At 39.7% G+C, this 18,049-nt stretch overlaps 1 protein-coding gene across 5 annotated transcripts in view; it reads right to left on the minus strand.

The window, feature by feature from the left end:
* Positions 1-18,049, minus strand: part of NR5A2 (nuclear receptor subfamily 5 group A member 2) — a 136,804-nt gene that overhangs the window by 49,020 nt on the left and 69,735 nt on the right. For all 5 annotated transcript variants that reach the window (XM_019430732.2, XM_019430740.2, XM_019430764.2 and 2 more), the window contains 2 exons: positions 14,315-14,434; positions 4,574-4,721 (listed from right to left, as the gene is read on the minus strand). In XM_019430732.2, the coding sequence (XP_019286277.1) occupies positions 4,574-4,721; positions 14,315-14,434 (268 nt within the window). The remainder of the gene's footprint in view (positions 1-4,573; positions 4,722-14,314; positions 14,435-18,049) is intronic.

An 18,049-nucleotide genomic window follows, 5' to 3' on the forward strand; every position in this document is an offset into this window, starting at 1 on the left:
ACCTGAGGTATGACTTTTAGCTAAACTACCTCCTACTACATGGTACAACCCACTTTGGTAAAGGCTTTGTTTTCAATTTAAAATTAAGGAAATCCATTTATGCATCTATTTCATCAGTAACATTTTGTTAAGTCTCTACTGTGTACCAGGCAATGTGCTAAAAACCGGGGATACCGAGAAAAAGTAAAGGACAATTTCTAACCTCAAGTGAGACCCAGTCTAGAGCATGTCTGCACAGAAACACTGCAGGGCAGAGCAGAATCTTCCACCATTTCAGTGCACTTAGCCTACACTTGGGGTAGATATTAGCTACGTTTTAGGCTGGGAAAATCCCTTCAAAGAGAATAACAATCTCTTTAACTCAGCTGAATATAAAAGAGTGCTTTGAGAAATACTGGCTAGCCAGAGAAGAGAATAACTGACAACAAATCAAGGGCATTTATTAGGGAAGATAAGAGGCAATAGGCCTCTAGTACTTTCTCTAGCCACCTGGGAGGTAACAAGAGTCCAGCGGCATCTAACCATTGAGTCTCGAGGCTAAGAAAATCCAAAGGCCAGAGAGTAACCTCTTAGTTGGCACATTCTGGTTACTCGTTCCTTTGAGCACTTAACCCATACTAATATTCCTGATGGGCTTGGACATATAATGACACCATTCAGGATGCTGTAGTTAAAAACCAGGTCAGCTTCCCAGTTCTGCCTTTGTTTTCAGGAGATCAAGTTTGTGGGAATTCATGTCTTCGGAATGCATGCAGTAATGACGTTATTTGAGGGTCATGATTCCACACACATCTTCTACGAGATTTACTTCTGCATTGTTGGTGAAAGACAGAAAATTCCCTTTCATCGGTCACTTTCATTCCCTTTTAGAAGGTGGGACTACAAACCAATATATAAACTTCAAAAATGTTATTTTATCTTCTCTTGAGTCATCAGTTGTAAATGGCCAACTTAGAATATCTCCTTTTCTGCCAAATTATCAATGGGTTCAAATTATGTTACCTCATGGAGGAAGATATATTTAACAGTGTTTTAAGAAAACATTACAACTAACTAGCAGACTGGGCTCCCAGAGTCTACTACATTATATACACAAAAATATCCTGAGAGAAAGGGCATTTTTTACTTTTACTTTTATTCAATCAGCTTAACCAATTGATATCTGCTCCTGGATATAACTTGAGGAAGAGAAAAAAATCAGGCAGCAGAATGGAGAATTTTTAGCCAACTATACTTTTAAGTTTAGTCCTGTCATTAGCTTCTTGTAGAATCAGGAATCAGCTTTAGTGAAGAATGACTTTTGGGAGAAGGATGGTTGCTACTGGAACTTGATTTGGCTCAACTAAGCAACTATTGCTCCTCTAGATTTTTCTTTTACAAAATTTTTTTTTAATGATTATTTATTTTTGAGGAAGAGAGAGAGGCAGAGGGTGAGCAGGGGAGGGGCAGAGAGAAAGGGAGACACAGAATCTGAAGCAGGCTCCAGGCTCTGAGCTGTCAGCACAGAGCCCAACACGGGGCTCAAACTCATGAGCCATGAGATCATGACCTGAGCCAAAGTCGGACGCTTAACCAACTGAGCCACCCAGGCACCCCGTCCTCTAGAGTCTTCTATTCTGGTTCAAGCACCCTGAAACCTGGGACTCATGTGGGACTTCTTCCTCCTAACTGTCATTATCCCATGGTTTGCATCCTATGGACTGTTAAAACCAACCCCAAATATACTTTCCATCCTTGTTCCTCTCCAGTCCACTTTCCGTATCACTTCCAGAAAAGCAAATCAACTTACATTACCCACCTAACTCCTTTTTTAAAGAATTTGGCTATACTTTCTAAATGCCCAGAGAATGAAGACCATGGCACCTCTTTTTGTTAACCACTGCATCCCCAATGCCTATCTTAACACCAGAAACATAGTAATGCTCAGTACACATTTGTTGAATGCCTTAAGACTTTCCATGACTGGGCTCTTGCCCACCACTCTGGCCATAACTGAGGCTTCCCTCAAGCCATACTGATGTCCTACTAGCTCTTGAACTCATCTTGCTCTCACTTGCCTTCACGCTTTTGCATCAGCCAATCTTCTGGCTTAAAATGTTGTGCCTACTTGGGCTCACGTCCTATTTGCCCTCACCAAATCTAGGTGGGAAACACTGTTTCATCTCCCAAGAGAATACTACTATAATCCTCTTTCAGCGCTGCCCTTGACCACTGATCAGTCCACAAAGTCCTCATTTTCCTCCAGGATCAGAGAGGCTCAAGGCTGGGCTGGGATCAAAACATCCGTTTTCAGACTTGATGGGGCTGGGGTGGGCTGGGGTGGGTTGGGGCTTGCAAGGCTCATGAGGGTTTGAGATAGCAGGTACTGACTCTGGACGCTGCTGTGCCTTTCAAAGGAGGCTCTGCTAGGATTTCATTCCCATTACAGGAGTAACAGGTGTTCGGGGTTAGTCCAGGTACCTAAAGGTTAACTGTCCCCATACCTCAATAAAACTGCTAAAAAAAGCTTATTTATTTTTTCTCTGGAGGAAAATGTTTTCCATATGCAAATTGGAAACTACCTGCACTTTATTGCCAGTTACTGTTTCTTTCTTCTTCAAAAATAAACTCTAAGCCAAAACTCTATGTACCTCTGACATGAAAGCCATGCTTTCCTTTTTTCCCCTTAAGCAACAAACAGGTGTAGTTTTAAGGGACACTGAGCTCGTTATTCAGTGGCATCCAGGTTCAGTACACATTTGTTGAATGCCTTAAGACATTCCATGACTGGGCTCTTGCCCACCACTCTGGCCATAACTGAGGCTTCCCTCAGGCCACACTGATCTCCTACTAGCTCTTGAACACAATCAAATAAGAGAGTGTGTGGCTGAGGTTCTGGTAAATATAGGGCCCAATGGTTCAGGATGGTAATTTGTAAGGTTCAGAGGTTACAAGCACTTCAGGACCACCATCCCACCCCCTACTTCCATTGTACTGGCAGAGAACATAAGAATTTTGAAAAACGATGAAGGAAAGACTAAAAGGGAGGAAAACGAAACACGGTTCATGGTTAATCTCTCCATCTTCAAATGCAGTGCAGTTATTCACCTAATTTAAAATACGATTGAAGTGACAGGACTCTCTTTAAATATTTTGTCCCTAAGATGCTGTAAGATTTCTTACACATACATTACCACGTTTTCCATTTAATTACTGATCAAAAGGTGCTAGTCGAAAAGACAAAGATCTTGCCATAAACCAGAATGATTTGTGAGATTACAGCATGTAGGCCTGTGCGATCTTCCTCTTGATTTTCTAAACACTGTTCATGGGTAAAAGATGTAGACTTACTTGAGTAGAACTTTCCTATTTATAGTGGTTAATACAGAAACCACACAGGATCCAGTCCTGGCGTTGCAAACCTTTGAACACCACATCTATGAAATTCTGTTGTCTTTTTAAATTTTCAGTAACATTTCTCTTTGCTATATTTATCACATTTTCCAAAATATGAAAACGTTCTTTTTATTTTAAATGTTGACTACATGTGAAAAATTAACTCTGGTTCTATTACTTCAAACTATCCCTTTATTAGCAACAGTTGTGCAGTGCTGTCACGAAGAATTTTAAAATGAAAGTACCAAATTTGGAGAGTAGACACATCTGTTTTACTTCGCAGTTTGTTTTATTGTTTTATTTCTTCGGCTATGAATTCACAACTATCTTATAACTGAAGACTAAAGAAAAAACATATGTTGGTAAATCTGATTTCTGCAGTGTTTTCACTCGGGGGAAGTTGCCTCCCTCAGCTGTCTGCCAATAAGTAATAAATGGACTTGGCAAAAAGTTTATTTAAGTTGGCTTTATTAAGCCAACAAAATACAGAAATCTAGTATGGGACAGGCAGAAAAATCTGTTCCTTTGAAGTCAATAAAAATCCATCTCCTTAATCCTTTTTTTATTCCAAGCAGTGGTGATTTTTCTCAACTGACTCACTGAGAACCTTGATTTAGCCAATCTGTCTTGCTTAGTTATCTTTCTTCTCCAAAGCTTTCCTAAAGAAGCATCCTTTCCCCTTGACAACCATCATCTTTTATACTTGCATAGTGATGCATCTGGTTATAAACATTCTCTGGTTAATCCTGATAGAGATTTAAGAAACAGGCTTTTAATTACTATCCATCATTTACAGTAAAAACAGCAGTAGCTTGCAAGCTGCAACAAAAGGCACATAGAAATCATCAATAGCAGAAGGATGGCTCCAATTCGATACCATACGTCCTTCCTAAGCAATCTCCATTCAACCTTCTGACACAGTTTTATATAACTGCTGCTTACTCATTATGTCCATTATGAGAGAAAATTCAGGACTCCAGTCTAATAACTCCTTTTCCACCCCTAACCCACCTACTAACAAGCTATGAATCATGCAGAAGGATATACATAAAAATATATTCACGCTTGAAGATTTCGTGATTTGAAAAGAAGGGCATTACCTTGGTAAAACAAAAACATGCATTGACTTCAAGACACTCCAAGACTGGCATCATATAGTAACATTTGGCTGTACGTAGTATGAGAAAGGATTCCTTACCTAAACTAAAGAGCACCAAGAATTTCAGACACACAAACTCTCGTTGATCGAACTGTAGAGAGCGAAGCTTTGCCACTAACTCCTGTGCGTGACTCATGAGATTGTTGAGGGTGGCCCCAGCTTGTGATGCTATTATGGAATAGTCCACCTGCAACACAGAATGACAGTTTTAGTGACTATCAGAATCAGAAACATGTATTTTAATTGAAACTTTTAAGAATTGTGGGTAAAATCAGATTCCACTATAGATTTACAACAGAGGAGACATTACCTGTGAAAATAGTTGGACACATGCCATTATTTTGAAATGTATCATAATTACTCTGAAAAAAACCTAATCACTTTGATAAGTTTTGTAGGGAACAGATTTTTTGCCTACCTAAATTTTACAGGTATATACCTTCGTCTTTTTTCTATTGTGACAAGACATTACCAGGTAGGCTAAAATTTTTAACTCTCACAAGTAAGTTTAAAGAAAAATGTACGATCCATACAAAGTGAATCCAGAATAGCATTCTGTGAGCACGTGATGATATTAACCAGTGCATGAGGAAAGTGAAGGCAGAGATAGGTTTCTATTTTTATTTTAAGAGACTATATTTTAAAGTAGTCGTTCAAGAATGCATGCTTGTGGATGATGAAAGAATCACATTTAGATTATTCTTAAGCTTGTTGCTTCCTACAAAGCAACAACTCTTTTCATATGATTATTAATACATTTTTCTCTAAAGACGGCAATGATTGTATTAAGAAAAATAACTGCTTGGGGTGCCTGGGTGGCTCAGTCGGTTGAGCATCTGACTCTTGCTCTTGGCTCAAGTCATGATCGCACGGGTTCTCAAGTTCAAGCCCCACATTGGGCTCTGCACTGACAGAGCAGAGCTTGCTTGGGATTCTCTCTCTTCCTCTCTCTCTCAAAAATAATAAACATTTAAAAAGAAAAAAGAATTTCTTGATTTGGAAAACAAAACAAAAAAGGCTTATTTTCTTCTTCATTAAAAAAAAAAAAGGTGCTGTAATGCACCAATCTTAGATTATTCATGGGGACATAAAAAGTTCAGCTTAGAATAATAAGTTAAGATGTTGGGATGGCTGTCAATGATGGTACTGGCTTTGCTGCTGCAATTATAGCATAATGGGAAAGCCCAGTTGGTACCTGATACCGCCATCCTTTTTGTACTGGAGAGCTCTCAGGCAACCAGATACTCTTTTAGGTGCATTTAATATTTGCAGCAGCAGCAAATTTGTCTGGGAGGCAAGTCCTCATCTGCCACTCACCCGGAGCAGACTGTATTAAATTTTTATATTTATTGACATTTCATTACCATAATTGACTGCACTTGCTTCTCCAGGAGAAGGCACAGGGCTGCCTCCTAAGCAGGAGAACGAGTCCCTAGAGTAGAATTTGCAATTAAAAACAAGGCAGAATGGATTTTTTTTTTTATTGTGTAAATATGATGAGTTGAATTTTCAGCTTTAACTAGAGAATACTGGGTGTACAGAAACCTTTTTCAAGAGTGGGAAAAATTATGAGTCAGTGGAAAGATGACCCCAAAGGTGTCAATCAGTTTATAAAGAGTCAACTATGCATGAAAAAGCCACAGTTAATGTGTGTTCTAGGTATGCTGTCGTATCAGGCACAGCACTGTCCTACCAGCTCTGTCCATGTGCTGGCACCTGTCTGCTACATTTAAACATCAAGTGTTCTAAGAACTCTTTGGTTTCTGAGAATGTGTGAAGGCAAAGGCCAGTACAGAGGCAACCTGAACCGTGAGCTGGAAGCAGAGAGGACAAGCAGAAGAACACAGTGGAGCACTCTGTGAGGATCTGTGTAGCACCCAAAGGCATGTCTCAACTATCATTTTGCCAGTTCTCTTACAAGGGAACTTTCTACTCCGGGGAAGTTTCGCTTTACTTAAAAGTGGTGCCTGAGCCTTAAATTCTTCAAAACTTATACACATCATCTAACTACCCCAGATAATAATAATATAAATCCTACAGAGACATATGGGACAGGTGAGGGAATGACAGCGGGAAGGTCCTGTAGGGTCGCGAAGGCCAAAGAAAACTGGGACAAGATAGGCAGAGATCTGGGCCGACATGGCCACGTACAAACAAAGCGTCTTAGGCAGGTCTTATGAGAACTCCATCCCTTAGGGCCCTGAACGTTAAATAATGCAGTGAAGGTAGGTGATAATAAGGTGCCCCCCACTTCTGGGACCACCAGGAAATGAGAGTACCTGGGGTAATACTACCAATTCAAGCTCGGCATCAATTGTTGAATGCGCCGCAGCTGAGTAGCATACTATGTACAGAGCACATGTTAATCAAAATCACCAGTTAAGCCTTAAGCGAGGAAGGTGCACTAAAATAAGCCACAAATCTGTCACTATGAATTAACTTTTCTCATTATTAGGATAAAGTTAACTGAGTGTCGATATGTATATAGTTCCAACAAGTATGCAATAGGTTCAAATAGGAGAACCTCCTACTTGAAAATGTAGTACATTGTAACAAGAACCTAAAATCATTTTTTTAAAAGACAGGTTAATTAAAAGTTGATATATGTGCAGTTCTTTTTTTTTTTTCAGTTTTTTTTTAATGTTTATTTGTTTATTTTTGAGAGAGAAAGAGAGAGAGAAGGGGAGAGGCAGAGAGAGAGAGGGAGACAGAATCCCAAGCAGGCTTCAGGCTCTGAGCCGTCAGCACAGAGCCTGACACGGGGCTCGAACTCATGAACCGTGAGATCATGACCTGAGCCCAAACCAAGAGTCTGACGCTTAACCAACTGAGCCACCCAGGCGCCCTGATATATGTGCAGTTCTAACAGGGATGTGATAATAAGTTCAACTCCTAGAACTTTACACCTTAAGACATAGTACACTAAACCGATAGAAACTGAAATTGTTCCACAAGATTCTATAGTTAGACGAACTTCAGGAAATCAATCGGCATACCAACAACTTTCCAGCTATACATTTATTTACATGCTAATTTGAAAGCTCAAACATGCTTATTAAATGGGAGCTCCAATAACATTTCCTTCAAGGATAATTTATCAAATTGCACGGCTCTGAAGGAGGATAGGTGATTTATTCCTGAAACAGCACACACATCTGCAACTTCCTTACATTTTATTACGCACATAATTATGTTTTCATTGTTGAGGGCAGAGTTTGTGCCCATTTCAGGAGCAGCTGGCCTTGTCTTTTATGTACTTAGTAAAATTAATTTATTGCTCTCTTACATGTAATCTTCGTGCCATTAAATTCAAGGCAGATATTGAAGAAATACTATAAGCTGATGTCCCCTATGGATAAATTTCAATCATCATGAAGGTAGAAACAGTTTTAGCTAAATTGCTTTTAGTTTTTTAGTTCTAACAGCCGAAATTTTTGATGACTTATATACACTGTAAGATGCCTGTCATTTTAATATGACACAATGATAGAAGATAATGAAGAAGTTGCCAGTGGACCTTTCCCTTGGGATGATATTACAGTGGCTGTTAATTAGTTACAATATGCAAATACGAAAAGCGATCCCACCTTAAACTACTCTATTGTTAATACACACACACACACACACACACACACACACACAAGTATTATGTACACACAGATATGTCTTATGTGCATGTATTTCTTTTATTTTAGAAAAAGAGAATGCAAGTAGGAAGAGGGGTAGAGGGGGAGGGAAGAGAAGAGAGGGAGAGAAAGAGAGACAGAGAGACAGAGAGAACCTTGGGCTCCAGGCTCAGTGCACAGCCCGACGCAGGGCTCTATCCCCTCGACCTGAACCAAAATCAGGAGTCGGTCACTCAAACAACTGAGGCGCCCAGGCGCCCTATGTGCATGTACTTTTAAAACACTGAATAGAAATGAATTTTTGTCATAGTTTTAAAAGGATAAAAGTATAGAATCGATCTGATAATACTAATAATATTAATTATTAGTAATACTACTGATAATAGTTATTTCCTTTTTGCTTAACAAGATTTTTAATATATGCTTACGTAGATGGCTGATTAAAAGATATAATGAAAGCTTACAATCTGACCTTAGGTTTAAGCAAGAAATTTGGTGTGAATCACCAAATCCTCATTTTAATACTAGGTAGTGGAGCCCGGGGCTGCTGTCTGCAGTGGGATTATTTCAGTTCCTCTAGTTCTCAGTGAACCATGAAGGGACTCAATTGTGCAGACATTTATGTAGCAAACATAATGTGCTAGGCAGTACACTAGTCATGGGACTTAGGAGAAAAGTGGCGCTGTTTTATCTAACTTTTCTTCTCTCTCTTCAAGCTCCAAGAAGCAGTTCCCTGGAACTGTTTCTTAAAACTAAGTCTAATCTTGGAGGGCCTGGGTGGCTCAGTCAGTTAAGTGGCCGACTTCAGCTCAGGTCATGATCTCGTGGTTCATGGGTTCGAGCCCCGCATTGTGCTGGAGCCTGCTTCAGATTCTGTGTCTCCTTCCCTCTCTGCCCTTCCACTGCTTGTGCTCTCTCTCTCAAAAAGTAAACAAACATTTAAAAAAAAAAGCTAACTAAGTCTAGTCTTTTTCTTCCTCCTCTGTTGCAATAAATGCACCTTATTTACCATGAGCTGAGTTCAGTAGGAAAATGCCAGAACACGGGATCAAGGAGCACCTGGGGCCTCACATTCCTCAGCTTGTCTAGCAGAGCTGCTATCAAGCATTGCATGGACCCGACATGCAGTCTCAAGGTGACAAAAAATCTCTTCCTGGGTTTCCTTTGTGTCAGGACGATAGCCCTGATATTATGGACTGAGGCATATTTTATATGACTGTTCATCTTAAAATACTCAGCATAAACATTTTCATTTGTTCCAGAAGAAATCATCACAGGGAAGTTGAGAAAATTCTGTAAGTAAACCTCAAAATTTCTTTTTGTTGTTGTTATACATAAATGCTAATTTATTTATTTTTGAGAGACAGAGAGAGAGAGAGGGCAGGAGAGGGGAAGAGAGAGGGAGAGAGAGAATCCCAAGCGGGCTCTGTGCTGCCAGCACAGAGCCCGACACACAAGCTCATGGCCTCACACACCATGAGCCAAAACCAAGAGTCAGACGCTCAACTGACTGAGCCACCCAGGCACCGCAAACCTGGAAATTTCTAATGAGTAATTTGGGAGTCCCGTTATTTCTTCTGGTTGAGGCTGTAAAAGGTGGTGGAGTTTAGGTAAAGTTCTATCCAGAAATTCTTTGTCACTGCTCCTCTAACCCCGGCAGGATTTAAGCAATGGTGTCTGCCTCAACCTGCAAAGGAGTTTGGTCAAGCACCTTCACTTTGGAAAGAAGGCACTTCCTTCTAGAAGTGGAATCTGGACAGCTTCAAATGCCCATGTGATTCCCTTTGCACTTCTTCCACTGAACCTTCCTCCCATCTTATCTGAACCTGTGTCACGCGGCTTTCCTGTGAAAGTGCACAGTACAAAGCACTCTGTGAGGGTCAGTCATCACAATCATTAGATGATAAATTACACCTCTTATCACCACTGAGTGCAGGACTGTGTCTAATTTTCCCCCTCACATCTTTGATAGGCCCTCAGGAATATTTTTAGCTAAATGAATAAAGCTGTTCCTCTCCCCTAGGTGAGTGTTAAGCTGCTCATATGGGTATTTTGCTTTATTGAAATAATTCTGTGGAATTTCTTCACCACGATATCAACATCATGACTCTATACGACGCATCATGGAAACAGGCTTCTATCATTGTTTCAAAGTTCACATTCTGCACAAATCTGTGGTAGTAGGTCAATGTGTTTCAGTGGCAGATGAATTATTTGATTTAGGAAAGTAAGAAAAACCCACATTTAAAACACTTTTCTCCAAAGATTGGAAGAAAACTCAACAAAGACAGCTGATTCAGGGTGGTGGCATTAGGAATGACCCTTTTTCTTTTTTTCTAGCATTTTCTTCATGCTGAAGTAACTTCGTAACAGTAAGTAATAAACAGGTGAAAATACTCCTGGGAAAATTTATATTTGTTTTTACAATGTGTTTACAAGGCCACACCAAAAAATATATATACAACAAAAACATTTATTTATTCAGACTCACTGAAAAAGAAATGAATGTTTTGCTTGGAAGTTCCATAGAAGGGGTCAGGCACTGACATGATACACGAAGACCAAATTGAGAGCCTATGGTGACAGCAAGCTCTGTACATCTAAAACCATACAGAAAAGCAGTCTGGTATGTTGGTTAAGAACACAAAGTTTGGCACGAGGCTGCCTCAATCTGAATATTCTACCACTATTTATAGTTGTGTTTTGGCCTTGAATCAAATACGTCACCTCTTTTTGCCTCAGTTCCTCATCTGCAAAATGGGGATAATAATAATGATAATAATAGTACTTTCTTCATACGGTTGTTGACTTCATAACTGTCAGCTACATGCCAGCTTAGTTTTGATAGTTTCTAATTTTCACATCTGCACTTTACAGAACTATTTCTTGTAATTCCTACTATAGTCCTGTGAGGTGGTTTCCACTACAGTCCCCACTGGATAGGCAAGGACACTCAACCTTGGAGAGAAAGGGGGCTGCTCAAGATGACACAGCTAGTAAGTTTTGGAATGGGGACTTGAACACAGGTCAGTTCTCCTCTAAACTAGACCACATGTGTACAACACACACACACACACACACACACACACACACACACACACACACACACCATTTTCATACCAGAGAAAAAGGAGTCTGCACTGGTAACAAAGATATACTCTACCCATAGTTCAATTGTTGTTAGTCTATAAACGAAAGAAATTCTCTCTCTTTTTTTTTTTGCTTTCTTCAGCCATCTCCATGCCTTTTCCTTTTAAAAATCATTCCCCCCACCCTGCATATTGCTCTACTCTTGCACTTCCTTTCATCCTTTCATCACTGCTTTCCTGATCTTCCTAAAATTAGCATACCCCAAATCCTGTATTATTGTCATTGTTGCTTTAACGACAACAACAACAACAAATCTAGGTTTCCCCACCGTAATCAGGGAAGTGTTTATCATTCTAAGAAAATTATACTTAACATTCTCAGTATCTCCCTGCATCTTGGGGTGGGAAGCAGTGCATGTCTCCTACAGTAAAAAAGTGACTTAGTAATGTAGGACCCGTGCTGGTGTCTCAGCCCCACGACAGAAAATGGGAAGTTGTAAGACAGTGTAGATGAGATGTGGGAACATGGAGGGGATTAATACTCTGGGTGTTGAGTGCAAGTTAACTTGTTTTAATTAAGCACTTAGGTTACAGATAGAATGGTTCTAATTTAGTACCATCAGCTAATATTTATCACGCACCTCACATATTCAGCACTAAATAGGTACTGTGGAGATGTAAAAATAAGTCTATGACCCCACATTAAAATATCTTTGTCATTCTGTTGGAACGGTCACATGCTTTGGAAAAGTCTTCCTTTGTAGCACTTCTTTTGCTTTTACTTAAGAAATTCTAGGAGATGAAATATTGCTGGATTCATGAATCGCTTAATAAAGCCAATTAGATCTTTAAAAAAAAAAAAAAAAAAAAAAAGGTGTAAATTGCAAGAAGCCCGGAGATACGTGCAAAATGCTTTGTCTACTCTGTTCCAAAACAGAATAGAAGATTTGTTTCACAATTTTCGTAAATAAGAATGTTTGATTATAATGAATCATTACTATACTATACTATACTATACTATACTATACTATACTATACTATAATGAATCATTACAATTCATTGGATTGGATGGAAAGGGGAAGGGGAGGGGTTTGATGCAAATGTTACTCACTTTAGAAGGGCGGAGGAGAGAGCTACAAGAATTTGGGTGGCAGGAAAGGTGTGCGGTAAGAACTAGTTCTCCACCAGGGAGTTCTCTATTCTGTTGTGATGGCAAAACATGAAGTAGCAATAATTGATACTAAAGACTATAAATACCATCTATTCCTGAGTGTTCTTGGTTTTGAAAATCAGAGAGAAGAAATGCACTTTCTCTACTTTTTAAATGGTAATTACTTTCACCCAGGGACAGCACTTAAGGCAAAATGAAATGTGAAATAAGGAGTATTTCTAAAGAGCAAGAATGGAAGTGCTTTGAGAAAGAACTGCACAAACCCATTTGATTTCTGAAACTCGGAAGGAAATGAAATCAAATTAATCTGTGGGCTGAGTCTTCTTCTAATGCAATTTCTACTTGGGCAGGGATGGGGGAATATAGGAGGGAGAGGGGGCTAGGAGTCATACCCAGTGATTAAACTCTAGAAATGGGTACGTTTTCTCCAAAGACTTGGGTCACTGGACGAAAATGTTAAACAGAAATTTCAAAGTGCAAGACGTCAAGCCCATGAGACTTTATTTTCTCGTCTAGAAGGCTCTTCTCAAGAGATGTACAGAAAGCAGGGACCAGACAGTGATGGAAGATGGTTGAATTGATCCAATTTGCAAAAACTCTGAAATAGTGCTTGCCTTTAATTTGATTGGGAAAATGTGATTTATTAATAATACAGCAAATGGTGTGGAGACAGCCTCTCATTTTCAAATATGCACTGCTGTGGTTTCACAGCACATAAACATTTATGGCTGGATGTAAAAGATCACGGTGCCTGAGTCCTGAAGTACTGAGGCATTGCTGAACACGGCAGTGATGCTTGAATAGGAATGACCCAATGGACTTAGGGAAGCCCTATGCTCCATGCATTTATTTTAATAACACATCGGTTATTGAATGAAGGCTATGAAATGGGAGGGACATGCCAAAATCCTGTAAAGTTGGACTTAGGTCCATGAAGCCAACAACTATCTTTCCTCCTCCAAGTCTTTGCTAAAATATCACCTTCTCAATAAGACCAAATCAACCACTCCTATTTAACACTGCAATCCTTGGGTCACAATGCAACATATGCCCATGGATGTGTGCTGATTCTCTTTTGCACAGAACTTCCTGTTTCTTTTTTCCATTTCTTCCTTTATTCAACAGCACTTGGACCTCAAATACAGTATATGTTCCTTATATATAGATTTCTTATAGGATTATTCTTTATTGTCAGCTTCTCCCTACTATAATGTTAAGTTTCACGAGGGTAGCAGCCTTTTTCTGTGTTGTTCACTAGTACCTGCCAAAACCTTAGAATAGTGACTAGCACACCGTCAGACGTTTAGTAAATATTTGTTGACTGACAAACATCAATTCAGAAAGGTGTAGGACCTAACAGTAATTTTTTCTGCCTTTGTTTTGAATGATGGCTGGCTCTTGAAAACTCGAACCCCTGTCCCCTTTCACGTGCTTGCCTTTATGCCAAACATTTAGTTTATATATGATATTTGAATCAGTCTTTCCCACCACTATGACTTCAAGACAGTAAAGATTCCACAACGTATAAGCTTTTTTAATGGCTGATAAACAAGTGTGATAGATTAATGCAGAAGCTCGTGGAAAAAATGCTGGGTACTAATCGTGAATTCTGATTTAGCAATTGTTTGGACCCTTCAAAGCACAACTTTCAATCCCAGCAGACTGAAAGCAGCAGAATGTTTGTGATTATGTTTGCTTTTACAAGTTTAACCGTAATCATCAGTGTAGGAACAGAGTGCACCAAGCCAGCTTTTCTAAATTATGTACAGCCAATCTCTCCCTTTCAAAGCACCAGAGTGCTTCTGACCTAGTTAAATTCCTGCCATTCTGAACATGCTTAATAAAAAGACTTTTTTTCTTTTTTTTTCTTTTTTTTTGATTCTCTATACTCACTTGTTGCCCAGTAACCAGGAAGATTGATCCTTCCTTTCCGTGTACCACTTGTCGGTAAATGTGGTCGAGAATTAAGAGCTCACTCCAGCAATTCTGAAGCAGTTTCATTTGGTCATCAACCTATAAAAGAAATAGAAAAAAAAAATGGCACAGTTATTCACCACATTTTTTGTCTTTGCATAATTTTCTGCATAAGAGAACTCGCTATAAGCCAAGAACTCTCCGCTGACGGTTGCCACAGCATAGATGCTTGGGGTTTACATCGCTGCTCCTGAAAATCATTATTTTCATTTGGACAAATACGTTTTAAGCCACGTATGAATACTTAAGAGTAGTATTTATAATCAATGAGCTGCTAGGAAAAGGTCCTCCATTAGAACGGTCTGTCCAACGTTAACAGAGCTATTAGAGTTTGCTTATGGGAGGTACAGGCGCCTCACTCTGTCCTCAGTAGACCCCACTGGAATGACCCCAAATAGCCTGTGCTTATGTGTCTAGAGTTTAATACATTGACCCAAAGCTGAAATAGTATATAGATACTTGTAAGCTGACAAACTGAGAAGATTTATATAAGAGACAACTAGCATGCCAGCACAAATGACTTTTGGAGACAGAGGAACACTGCCATGCTTTGTCATCAGTGTTGATCGGAAGTCCAAACCTTGCTAGACTTTGAACCAAACGATCACCAGCCATAGTCTTGATGCTACCCTGCATTTGCTTTACGATTTGGACGATTTTCCCACAAACTCTCTAAACTTCAGTTTCCAGAACTGAAAAATGAACCAAGAACATTACCTCCCTCAGAGGACTCCATGAAGAAAATGAAATGTGCTGTGTCCCAGTGGGCATTTTATTCTTATTTCGTCTTGTCCTCCAGGAAACTGGATTCTTCAATGACAAACCCATACCTATTTCATGTACAGCTCACATATCCACGGTCTAAATGTGACGAGCATATTCACCCAATCATATGGCTACTTGTAATAGTTTGTTCTTCATTCCGTAACATATACCAGCAAAAGACCCTGGTTTTTCCAAATGTGGCCACATCTAGACATACACTGTGTATTTATAAAAATAACATCTGACATTGAGATGTTGCTTCATAGTTTTTAGCGTTTTTTGTGCATTGGTTTAGACTTGACTGACAGAACATGCCTCTGAAGTTAGCCAAGCTGGTATCATTCTATTCAATTTATTCTATTCAATTTAAAAATAGGGTCTCAGAGAGGTTAAGTGGTATGCCCAAAAAATTTTCTCTCTCTCTCAAGTTCTAGGTTGTCTCCAAATTACATCAGGAGGTGCTAAAATTTTTTTTTTAATTTTTTTAAAAAAATTTTTATTTTATTTTAGAGAAAGAGTGTGTATGAGCAGGGGAGAGAGAGAGAAAAAGAAAGAGAGAGAGAGAGAGAGAGAGAGAGAGAGAATCCCAGGCAGGATCCATGCTCAGTACAGAGCCTGACTCAGGGCTTGATCCCACAATCCTGGGATTGTGATCTGAGTTGAAATCAAAAGTCGGACTGAACTTCCTAGGTGCCCCAATGCTAACATTTTCTAAGTGAAATTAATTTGACTTACTTTTAACAAATTCATTTAAAAATTTTTTATTTTAGCATTTATTTTTTGAGAGACAGAGTGTGAGTGGGGGAGTGGCAGAGAGAAAGGGAGTCACAGATTCTGAAACAGGCTCCAGGCTCTGAGCTGTCAGCAGAGACCCCAAGCAGGGCTTGAGCTCATGAACTGTGAGATCATGACCTAAGCCAAAGTCAGATGCTTAACCAACTAAGCCACCCAGGCACCCCGTTAACAAACTCATTTTCAAGTGGCCATTCAATGGAACTCTGGATAGCTTGTTGATTCTTGGGAAATTTCCACTCATACATTCATTAGTAGTGAGTTTGTGACTAACTTTATTTCCATGAGTCTAGGACATTGTGAATATGTTCAAGAGAGCACTGAACTCATAGTACAAAGAAGGATTCAAGGCATAGTTCTATACTTCCCAGCTATAAGAACTTGGTCAAGTCACTTAATTCTTTCGGACTTATTTCCTCACTTAAAAACATGAGATAGTTTTTGTGAGGATGAATTAAGACTGTGGGTGGGAAATTCCCTTCATAAAACGTAAAATAATACACAAATGAAGAAATAAAGAGGGCTCCTGCTTGGTAGACCACATCGATTCTGTGGAGAAGGAGAAAAGTGGTAGTAGAAATTGAAACTACACGAAACTACAATCAGGCTCTGTGATCAGGAAAATGCTCCCAAAACACCTCCATCAGAAATACTTTGAACCAGGGACTCCTAGGTGGCTCAGTCGGTTAAGCGTCCAATGCTTGATTTTGGCTCAGGTCATGACCCCAAGGTTCATGAGTTTGAGCCCAGCATGCAGCTCTGCATTGACAGTAAGGAGCCTGCCTGGGATTCTCTCTCTCTCCCTTTCCTTCTGCCCCTCCCCTGCTCACTCTCTCTCTCTCTCAAAATAAACTTAAAAAAAAAAAAACAAAAAACAACCATACTTTGAACCAGTTAGTCTGTTCTGACAAGAAGAATTTCATTCAATTAGCAAATAAGATGTTTTTAAGAGATGATTGTGTGGTGGGTATGAGTGCCAGACCGGGGATAGAACGGTGAACTAATGTGGTCTCTACCTTGTGAAAATGACTCTCGTGGGGGACGACGCTCACTCAACTACTACTTAGGGGTTTAGTGGCCATAGGAGGTCATGTTCTTCTCTCCAGGAAAATCCCCAGAGTGACATGTGGTGTAACAGGTCAGGCTTTGGGCAGCAGTTAATTAGATCCACCTATATGTTCTCCACAAACTGTTGTCACAAGGAGCTGGGGCCAAATGTACCAGCAACATACATGTTGTAGTAACCAGGGCAGAGTCCCAGAATTCTCTCATATGCTTGGGGTGATTTCAAAACAAATCTTACTTTGCTCTACTGGGTCTTATTATAGTCTCATTCCAGCAAAAACAAGATCAGCATCTTATTTCGAATTTATCAGTCTGTGAGGGCAATTTGGCTCCCCTGTATGTTTCTTTGTTTTGTTGTGTGTGTGTCTGTGTGTGTCTGAAGCTTTAGTTATTTATTTAGCACTCTTTTCAGGGAAACCGAAAAGACTCCACCCTGAGATTGTCTCCCCAGAAACAATTATTATACATGTTCATGTTGCAGATAATTTCAGCATGGGTGGGGGAATACAGACATGTCAAAGTGTATTTGTTATTCCCATTTTAGAAAAATGAAAGAGCCAGGAGATTATCTGCGGGCCACACAGAAAAGGAGAAAAGGTGAGTGAAAATTAAAAGCAGCATAGTTTTGGAAGCCATCCCATTAAGGGGTTCTTCCTCTTCATTTGCATGTTATGGTCCCTTATTTTCACATAGAACATGACACAAAGACTGCCGTAATAGTTTTCCAGCATCAAACCATGTTCCAGTTGTAAAACAGAATCAGACTTCTGGCCTTCTTTTCTTTGGGGATGTTGAAGATACACTTCCAAACAATGATATATTTTTGTCTCGTGTTCAGAAAAAGAATGGGGTGTACCATTTTCAGACTTTATGCCTTACTCTGTGTGTGTGTGTGTGTGTGTGTGTGTGTGAGAGAGAGAGAGAGAGAGAGAGAGAGAGAGAGAGAGAGAGAGAAAAGGACAGAGAGAGGGAGAGAGAAAGAGAAGAGTGCCAGCCAATTGCCAAGGAAGATACCAAAGTTCTGCTTTCCTG

Source organism: Panthera pardus, unplaced genomic scaffold (assembly GCF_024362965.1).
Source record: "Panthera pardus isolate Hobbes unplaced genomic scaffold, ASM2436296v1 HiC_scaffold_21, whole genome shotgun sequence".
NCBI classification, from domain to species: domain Eukaryota; kingdom Metazoa; phylum Chordata; class Mammalia; order Carnivora; family Felidae; genus Panthera; species Panthera pardus.